The 10,699-nt window shown below is 33.7% G+C and overlaps 1 protein-coding gene across 1 annotated transcript; it reads right to left on the bottom strand.

The window, feature by feature from the left end:
• Positions 1 to 374: 374 nt before the first annotated feature.
• Positions 375 to 1,503, bottom strand: LOC129952310 (uncharacterized). The gene is made up of 4 exons (XM_056064827.1): positions 1,333 to 1,503; positions 1,113 to 1,273; positions 719 to 976; positions 375 to 650 (listed from the first exon to the last, which is right to left on the bottom strand). Exons 1-4 carry the CDS (start codon positions 1,429 to 1,431, stop codon positions 626 to 628), a joined length of 543 nt encoding a protein of 180 aa, XP_055920802.1. The 5' UTR covers positions 1,432 to 1,503; the 3' UTR covers positions 375 to 625.
• Positions 1,504 to 10,699: the final 9,196 nt, after the last annotated feature.

Here is a 10,699-nt window from a genome sequence, read left to right as displayed (position 1 = left end):
GAAATTGTTTAATCGAATTGAATAAAGTTGAATCTTCTTAAAACAGACGTAATGCAAATCAATTTGATTATCAAAAAATGATAGTCAACTATCACCTTAGCCGATTCCACCCCAGCATTGGCGGAGAATTTTAAGGCACTAGGCCCTAGCTGAATGGACTGTGCAACCTTATGTATTTATTTTTAAATTACAATTTTCCAATATTAGGTTTTAAGAACGACAAAAAACGATAGCTCAGTTTTACTTGTCAAATGTTAAGAAATGACAGTTGCCAAATAGCATTCTGTTTCAAAATTAAACATACAGATAGCGAACAATGCACATACATATATCTCCCTCTTTGTGTCATTTTAACAAGTTTGCATCTAAAAACGAATTTACTTGTAATTTATCAATTTATTGCTTTAATTTTCAACTTTTTCAGATTTTAATTTCAATTTTTGCGTATTCAAACGTAGCGACATCTATTTTAATAGTTTATAAACTCAAAAGGTCTCTTCCACTTGATTTACTCAGCTAAGAGCTTTTTTAAACTTCAAAAAGCTTTTTATGTTCTTGCAGTGAAAATATAGAGTGCGCTAGTTTTAACAGTGAAAATTTAATCAATATAAGGACCGTAATTTTTTCAACAAAATATGTTTGAAGTATTTCTAAAAATAAAAAAAAAAAACAGATGTAAACACATAATTTTTCACCACTAAATTCTACAATATCTCACCGTATCTGTCGAAAAAAATTAATTTTCTTTCTGCCTTCAGCAATTTTCACTAAATGGTCATCCATGAACTTATTTGTTGATGTAGGAAGCATTTCAAAATCATTTTTTGGAATTTTATTGAAAAGTGGATGTAAGACTTTTTCACAGCAATCTAAATTTTTAGTCAATGGTCGCGGTGGTTTGAAGACTTCCTGATAAGTTGATATCTTAGGCTCGACGTAAGGAGATTCTTTGGGTTCATAATTGTCGAAACGAAAACTAAAAAACATTACTTACATTTACACTAAATGATTAATAATTATTGTCTTATATGTTTGTTATAAATTCAGAGTAAACGCATAAACCATGCGTAAAAACGATTTTCAAATTTAAAAAAAACTAAGTAAAATCTTACTCATTCATAGGATACGTAACAAAATTAATTTCACCCTTGGCAACTTGCCGTGCTTCAGATTTAGTTAGTATTCCAGATTCTTGTTGTTCTTGAGTTGTTGTTTTCGGAATGAAAAGAAGATTTGAATCTCCTAAAGCTCGATAATGCGATGACCCTTTTGACTTAAAAAAAAATTTTAAAAATTTAAGCAACTAATAAGAATTATAAAATTAGATAAAACCTTTGGGTTTGAATTATCGAGCGGATAAGACAATATTCGATCTTGCCAATTTGAAATTTTGACGGAAGTGCCATAATTATATGTTTGTTTGTAGTCCATTCTAAATTGTGTTATTTTTTGTTATTGAAGCTTTATTAAAAAATAAAAAAATATAAAAACAATGAACGATACAAAAAATATATATTAAAGTGTTTCGAAAACAAATATTTTAATAATTATGTGATTGAACTCGATTTCGTGCCCAAAAAAGCTTCTGGTCATTAAACCACATGAAATAGTCATTTTACTTGCATTCTTAAGGTGGCGCTGTAATTCGGTCCCTAGCTAGCTTTTCCGAAGAAGCAGCGACTTCCAAGGGTAATCCTCCGTTTGAGTTTTGCACCATTCTTTCCAGAACGATGTTGAAAAAGTGCATGATAGTGCATCGCCTTGTCTAAAACTTTTTTGACATCAAAAGTATCGGTTAGAATGAATGCAACGTGCATTCTTCATCGGTTTGACAGGAATGCCAAAACTAGTCATTGCTCTGTAAAATTCTTCTCTGGATACTCTCGTATGTTGTCTTGAAATCAATGATACGGACCAATCAGGTTGTTGGCAAAGTCGTCATACTTTTACATAATACGGCAGAAATAATATTATACGCGATGTTAAGGAGACTGAAGCCACTTTAGTTTGCCCAATTCAGAGGGTCTTCTTTTTTGCTGATCGGGCAAACTATGCTGAGATTCCCTTAATCAGCCACACTTTGCAGATGAGATAGTGCATACTATTTCCCACGTCATTGAATGCTGCTCTGAGCAATTCGGCAGCGATTTCATCAACTTTGTTGGACTTTAAATGAGATGTATCTTTGTGTATAAAGACCATAGTACTCTCATGGGCAAACATTTTTAGGCCGATCACATGCCGCATTATTGGCGTTGATGTCGCAAAGTGGAGTGATTCACGGGACCAAGAAGAAAATATTATTTTCATTCCCATAAGCTACCAGCGGAGTAAGGGAGATAATTAATTTATCAGCCGAAATGACAACAAAATTTCCTTCAGTCTATTTGATTACTTCGATGAATGTTTGTTATGCAGAGTTTATTGGACTGAACGGATACTTTCATTTGGTACTATCTTATAGGTATGTACGCCCTGGGCTCAAATATGGGCCACTTCCTTTAACATTGTATTTTTTGACAAATTTGTCACCTGTCAATATTTTATGAAATACAGATTTGTCAGACAAGTTTTAAATTTGTAGAATTGTAAACTGTCAGCGTTAAACCATGCTTTATTTGATGTAAATTATGACTGGCCTTAAACTCTATTTCAAGAAATTTATTCCACAACTTTCAAAAAACTAAATTGATACGCTGAAGTATTGAAGTTCCCTAAAAGAAAAGATATAATTAAAATCTATGATCCATATGGAATACGTTGTTCTAGCCTTTGATTAAGACGAATTGGCTGTTTTCTGACATTTTGTCGGGTTCTTCAAGATTATAGGAGAAGTGTCTGTCTAAGAATTTATATCTAGTGTGAACTAGTGTACGGCTCTTCCTAATCAGTGCAGCATTTGAGCATATCAACGGAAGTATGATGCATTTTGTTTAAATGGTAACCCCACAGGTTGTGATATGTTATTTTTAACTTCCCATAGGAAGCTATTGTAATCAGTCCGATTTGTCGAATTGAAAATGTTGACGTTTCTCGACGTTTCGAAGTCCCTAGAGTCGAAATAAAAAGATTTTTAGAGAAATGTTTACGCGTGCATCTGTACGTTCGCTTATACGTCCGTGCGTTCGCGACGTTTTTTTCGTCGTACATAGCTTAAGAACCGGTAAAGATATCGACTTCAAATAAATTGTGCTACGCAGATAATGATGCAGAAAGGACTCTCAAAAATATTAAAAAAAAAAAGTGAAAATGTTGATTAACCCAAAATATATCACGAACCAATACGCTAGAGACTTGAATTAAATTTTAAACTGTGTACATATTGTAACGTGATATCAAATAAGTATATTTTTGGAAAAATGTCCCATAAACGGTTTTTTTATAGACCAAAAAATATTTAAAAAAATATCTGTCACCTCGAATATTTTACCAATAAAATATGATTTTATCTCCAAAAATAATTTTGTGCAACAAAGAATAACGTTTTTGACATCTCGTAAGATTTTGAGAAAAATAGAAATGAAAGATTTTTTTATAAAAAATAAAAACAAAACAACATCACTAAAAGTCGGTAAAAATTGATTATTTAATCAAATATCTTTTCAAAATCCAACTGGGACGGTCTCAATGAATTCTTCAGGAACTTTAACTGTTCACTATGCTTCCTCGATAGTGACGTGGATCTCAGTGTAGATATGATTACAAACTTAATTCTTTGCGGAATGAGAAATTTCTATCAAACCCAAAGAAAACTCATGGTTTGATTCGAGCTGTAAAGAAGTTATTAGAACCAAAAATGTAAGTTTCCGGAATTACAAACCCAACCCAACTGAGGAAAACCGGAATAAGTTTAAACAAGCTAGAAAGACCTGTATCGGACATATACGACGCATTAAATTTTTGCATGACCAGAAATTACGGCAAAAAATACTACAATGTCCCAATGGTAGTAAAAATTTCTGGTCATTCGTACAAAATGTGCGTAACATTACGTCTTCGTCGTTTCCGACGCTTGTTTTCAATGACACTCCCTATGTAAGCTCGATTGATAAAGCCAATTTGCTTGCAGCACAGTTTGCTGTTAATTCGATGCTGCCAGTGAGTGACATGACTCCGCCTGTACTTGAAAGCGTTAACGATTCTATGGGACGAATCTTCTTTCGCACTCGTTCAGTTACTAGAGTACTTAAAAATCTTGACATTCACAAATCCGCTGGCCCGGATAGTATCACCGCTATTGTTCTGAAGAGGTGTTCTTCAACGCTGGCAAAACCACTGCGTAAGCTTTTCCATCTGTCCTATTCTAAAGGTCTCTTTCCGAGTGGATGGAAAACTGCATTTGTCCAGCCTGTCCCTAAAAAAGTCGAATCCTCCTCACCATCCAACTATCGTCCAATTGCACCTTCTTCCCTTCTTTCCAAGGTCATGGAAACGCTGATCAATTTTCAGGTTAAGAAATATCTTGAAACACGAAAACTTCTTAATGACCGGCAGTATGGCTTTCGTTGCAATAGGTCCACTGGTGATCTCATGGTTTATCTCACCGAACAGTGGAACAAATCTTTACATCGTTTTGGAGAAAGTAAGATTATTGCACTTGATATTTCAAAGGCATTTGATAGAGTTTGGCACGAAGCTCTCTTAACGAAAATGCGTGCATTTGGTATTGATGAATCCTTTCTTCGTTGGGTTAGAAATTACCTTTCGGATCGTTCAATTCAAGTAGTATTAGACGGGTTTAAATCTGATATTCATAAAATATACGCTGGTGTGCCAAGGGCTCCGTTTTGTCTCCGACGCTCTTCCTCATTTAATTGTTCGAAAACTCAATGCTGTCTACTGTCGCAAAAGCGTAACCCTCCCAAAATGCCACTATCCATGAGTGGTACTTCCATCGAGGAGACTGAACAGCTATCAGTCCTAGGTATGTGCATTACAAACCACTTGTTGTGGAGTGATCACGTATTTGACATCGCCAAAAATGCTGCTAAGTGTTTAGATTTTCTCCGACGATGCAAGAAGTTTTTTACCCCTTCTGATCTGGCTATAATTTAAAAAAAGCCTATATTCGTCCAAAACTTGAGTACAATTTCCATATTTGGGCAGGTGCTCCTATAACCCACTTGAGTCTCTTGGACAGAATTCAAAAGAGAGCTCTAAAAATGATAGGTGACCATCGTCTAACTGAAACTTTTGCATCTCTCGACCACCGTCGTAAGGTTTCATGTCTCTCATTATTCTATCGCTACTTCCATAAGCAATGCTCTAATGAAATAGCCAGTTGCATTCCTCCCCTCAAACAATTCAACCGTAATACTCGTTCTTTTAGGAATGCCCATCAATTCATATTCATATCCCCTTGAGTGCGCGTGCAATATAAAAAAAAAACAGTTGTTTGTAAAATTACGGTTCTCGATATCTCGTGAATAATAGCAGATATTGGCTTCAAATTAATCAAAAATGGTAAAAATTGGTTTCCGAATAAAAATCTCGTTAATCAAAATAGATTTTAAAATAAAACTCTTTTATCATATGCAAAATATTGTTGGTAATTTCTATTTTTTTTTAGAACAATTTAACTGACAACTTTTAACAAAACTCAATCTCATACTAATCTTTTAAGCAAGACAAATCGACAGACGACTTGGGAAGTTATCAGTGTGGCTTGCGAACTCGAGATTTTAATCAAACATGATATTACGATGGTAGAGAAGTCGAAAAAAGTGGGTTCCGCGATTCCTACCGGTCGTTTCTGTCTGTCTGTCCACGTTCCTACAGCCTAAGCCATTTTGTCGATTGAGTTCAAACTTCGAAGTTAAGGTTTTGAGCAGGCGTTTTTTTGATTTTTTTTAAGATCAAAACTAACAGAGGCACCCATACAATTTTTTGGTCAAAAAACTATATTTCGAATTTTCTCTAAAATTTTATTTTGTAACTTGGCTTCTTTTAATAAGAAAAACTTATTTTTGTATTGCCCAGGAAAGGTACCGCACATAGAACCGTTATTTTGTTTTTAATTTTCTCAGCAACTTATGATCCGATTTCAATATTTTTTCTTTCGAATAAGCTCTTATACTGCCTTAACCATATTTGATTATCAAAAGTGCAATTTTTTTATTTTTTGAACTTTTAAAAAAATATTGAATTTTTTTTTTTCAAAATTCTATATCTCAAAAACGGTTCAACATTTTTAACGAAATTCAAATGTAGACCGTCTTTTTACAATCGCTAAACAACTGCATACCAAAAATATTTTAAGAACAAAATTGAAAAATTTTATATATAAAAATTAATTTAAAAAAACCGCTCTAATTTAAAAAAAAAATATTTGAAAAATTAAGAATTTTTTGATTTAAAAAATGGCATTTAAATTTTTCAAGACAAACTTATTTTTAAGACAAAATTTTGAATCTTAAAATAGTTTTTGTTTGATTATTAACTTGAAGTTATTGTAATGGGTCCGATTTGCCAAATTGAAAATTTTGACATTTCTGGACGTTTCAAGGTCCCTAGAGTCGAAATAAAAGATTTTTAGAAAGATGTCTGTGCGTGCGTGTGTACGTATATTCGTACGTCCGTATGTTCGTGACGTTTTTTTAGTCGTCCATAGCTCAAGAACTAGAAGAGATATCGATTTCAAATAAATTTTGTTATACAGATAATAAGGCAGAAAGATGCAGAAAGGGCTCTCCAGAAAATTGTGTTGGTGGTTTTTTACCATAGCAGTTAAAAAAAGAAGGTGAAAATTTTGGTTAACCCTAAATATCTTACGAACCAAAAACGCTAGAGACTTGAATTCAATTTTATAGAATATATTGTAACGTGATATCAAAGAAGTATATTTAAAAAAAAAAATTATTTAACGGATTTTTTAATAAATCAATAAAACTGAATAAAAAAATTTGTCACCTCCAAAGTTTTACGACTAAAATATGATTTCATTTCCAAAAAAATGTTGTGCAACGAAGAATAATGTTTTTGACATCTAATAAATTTTTGGGAAAAATCGAATTGACAGTTTTTTTTATAAAAAATAAAAATCTAAAAAAAAAACATTACTCAAACTTGGTAAAAATTGAATATCGATTCAAATATCTTTTCAAAAACTTGAAAATTAGGCTTCAAACTTATTTTATCTTATAAGAAATTATGTTTTTTGAACATTCTGAAAAATGTTGGGAAAAATCGAATTGACAATTTTTGTACACAAAATAAAAACCTTAACAAAATTTAACAAAAGTTGGTAAAAATTGATTTTCCACTCAAATATCTTTTCAAAACTTTGAAATATTGGCTTTAAACTAATTTTATCTTATAAGAAATATTTGTTTCAACATTCGAGAAAATTTTGAAAAAAATCGAATTGAAAGTTTTTTTTTTTACAAAAAATAAAACTCAAAAAAAAACAATACTAAAACTTGGTAAAAATTTACTTTCGACTCAAATAGCTTTTTAAAAATTAAAAATATTGGCTTAAAACTTATTTTATTTCACAGAAAATATTGTTTTAGATATTTAGTAATTTTTATACACAAATCCAACAGTCCGGTTTTTCATAAAAAATAAAATCTACAAAAAATGGTACGCAAATTTGGTAAAAATTGATACGAGTTCATATAGACAAACTTTTAAGCAAGACAAATCGACAGACGGGATGGGAAGTTATCAGTGTGGGTCACATCCCAGCTTCTTTTTTCCCATTTGGTTAAGGTATTAATTATAGGCGAGAAGATAGTTGTTGTGATCAGATTTGGACTATAAAAAGATCTTCCAAAGCTTGTTACGGCTATTTCTTAGGCTACGAAGCTCTTTGTTGTATTAAGGGGGAGCAGAGGTGAAGTCTTTTTTACGAGAGAACGGTACTGATTCTTCAATACAGTAAGTGGATTGATCTTAATTGAAGTCGGCTGAGCTAAGAAGATTGTTAAGTTTGGAGAAATCAGCCCTAAAAAAAATGTTTTCAAATTCAATGAGGAAGGAGAGATTAAGGGAAGGATGATAGCGATACAAGATTGAGAGAAGCTGAGGGCTCGCAGAGACAACACAGTTATCGCAATCAGATGAGAATATGAGATCGAGGTGTCTCCCCATAAAGTTTGCTACTCCATTTAGTTGAAAAAGACCACAATCAGACAGACGATCAATGAACAGCGATTCAGATTCAGAAGAGATGTTACTTGAGATGGGGAAGATTAAAGTCTCCAAGAACGATGATTAAATCATTGGGTTGCACTAGTTCAAGCAGATAATCAATGATATTAACAGCGGCTTGGTATGCTTTAATTTGTTGGGCTGGTCGAATATAACAACAAAGGACAAAAAGACAAAACTTAGGGAGTGTAACCTTAGCTGATACACCTTCAAATTCGATTGAAGTGGGAATACGGAGTAATGAACTTTCAAAATTACTAGTGATAGCTAAAAGCACACCACTACCCTGTGTAGTACTCGCATATTCCACGACATCCATTCCATAAATGGAATAGTCGTTAGTGAAGAGTTCAGTACTAAGGATATCACGTCTGAGGTTGGTTTCGGTAAGGGCAAAGATGTCATAAGGAAGGTTTTGGGAGGGATTAAAGATGGCAGAAGTTTTAGACCTTAACCCTCTTACATTTTGATAGTAAAGGCTAAGACATTTAGGTTTAGTGGTCTTTAGGTTAGGAGCGATAGTATTTCTTCATATCTGCACGGGATTTTTGAATATGAGATAGTCGTTTTGAAGAGATAAACGACACAAAAGAGGTTAGGTCTTCTCTCACTTTTTGAGGAGATATTTCAAGGACATCATGAAATTTCAAGAATATTACCATAAGTACATCACGTTTGGTAGAGAGGCCTTCTTGGGAGATTAAAACATTAATGTTTTTAAGCAAACAGAATCTGGTTTGTGGTGCAGGAAAGCTATAGGTAAAGACGAACATTATTGTAGATTTTGTGGTCTTTAAGACGGGACATAACATACCGATCATTAGCATTGGCCTTAAATAAATGTTTAGTTAACTTAATATTTGAAGGGATTATTGGGTTAAGGAATCCTTGTGGTTCTTGGGAAACTGATGAAGAAGAAGTAGTGTTAATGGTTTGAGAATGGATGAAATTGGTATAAGCGGGAGTTTTAGCAGGAGCAATAACCATCGGAGAGCAAAAACCAAGCCCCGGATGAGAATTTTTAAAAGAAACTCGTTTGGATGGAGGCTTTACAGAGGTAGGAGAAGTTTTCCGTTTAAGGGACGAAAGTTGGTTAGAGAGAGAAAAGTTTGGAAAGATTTTTGTTTTAAGAGTCCAGTTAGTTTCAATATTTTTTTGGGATTATGTTAGGATTTGGGTTGGGGATTAGGTTCAGGATTAGGTTTGGGATCTAGTTATATTTGGAGGGAATCAGGAACTTGAATCTTCTTCCAGACAATTGAAGACATTCGCAGATATTAACACAGAATTCTCGTTTAAAATAGGAGCGAATCCATGTAGCATCAGCATATCCGGGACAATTATTCAGCACGAACCATGCATTATTAGCATATTCAAGCCTGCTTAGTCTCAAATTCCTGTCCGATAACTTCAAGGAATAGCCACATTTGTTGATTATTTCGTCCTCAGCAATGGTATTCATTCACTGAGTTGGTTTGTTGCAGAGAGTGAGCAGCCAGGTTTGCCGCATGAATTTCATCACGAATGGATACGTTCGCGATATCACACGACGACGGTATGCCGGGTTGTTTAATGATGTCGTAGAGAAGCGATTCAATTTTTTAAGATTTAACATTTAGGCTTTCAAGCTCGCGATACACACTCGTATATTTCTGTTCTTGATTGCTTATATCGTAAGCAATAGATATGAGTGCCGTTAACACCCGAGAAAGCATACAATTAATGTTTTCAAATTCGTTAAAGGGTCTAACGTTTGTAACTTCACTCATTTGATTGGAGGAGGGGGAGAGCCGGGATGACGAACTTTGCAAATAGCAATCAATATCCGATTTCAGTAGGTTTAACTTTAGCACCTTTAACTTATCGTCAATGTCTAAACGAAGAGAACTCAACCCACCTATGACGTCACAGTATTGTTTTTCCAAAGAACGTATCGTGGAAAGGCACTGTGTAGACGATTGTTGACATTGGATGTTTGAGTCCTCAACACTATTACAGACGTGATCAAATTTCTTGGAGAGATTAGAAATTTGATCTTGGCAAACAGAATGTTCGTTAGACAGCGCTTTTACAAACTCCATTCTCTTTGCCACATACCTTTTCGTCAAGAATGGTACCTTGCGTGGACTTCGGGCTGGTAACTTCGCTTATAAAAGACGTCTTCGTATTGTGACAGCGCTAACAGACAGTTGAAGTCCTTTTCTTATTTTCCTAGAGCCTGTGGAAGGGTTTTTTTTTGCTAACTGAACAATTTTTCTTTTAGTTCTCTCAGTATAGTCATCCTGTTTGGGCCTCGCGTTTTCGATTTATTTTAAGGCGTTACTGACCATATTTGCTGAACAGCCTAGGATGTCTTGAATATTTTAGTAGGTTTTTCCCTCCAAACGTAGTTTTCAAATAAGTTTTCGAATTTCTTCGGTGCAATGTCTTGACCGTTGCATTGTTTATTTTTGAGATAATATTTATTAATTTTTTATATGCTAGTGTGTTACAAATACTTAAAACTTTATATAGTAAAATATTTAAGTACCGAAAAATAAAAAAAAAA

Source organism: Eupeodes corollae, chromosome 3, assembly GCF_945859685.1.
Source record: "Eupeodes corollae chromosome 3, idEupCoro1.1, whole genome shotgun sequence".
Classification (NCBI taxonomy): domain Eukaryota; kingdom Metazoa; phylum Arthropoda; class Insecta; order Diptera; family Syrphidae; genus Eupeodes; species Eupeodes corollae.
This window is presented reverse-complemented; position numbering and strand designations above follow the sequence as displayed.

Coding starts and splice junctions, on each gene's coding strand:
- LOC129952310 (XM_056064827.1), bottom strand. CDS start 1,431: ATGGACTACAAACAAACATATAATTATGGCACTTCCGTCAAAATTTCA. Junction 1,274..1,332: donor TCGATAATTCAAACCCAAAG/GTTTTATCTAAT, acceptor TTTTTTTTTAAG/TCAAAAGGGTCATCGCATTA. Junction 977..1,112: donor GTTACGTATCCTATGAATGA/GTAAGATTTTAC, acceptor AATGTTTTTTAG/TTTTCGTTTCGACAATTATG.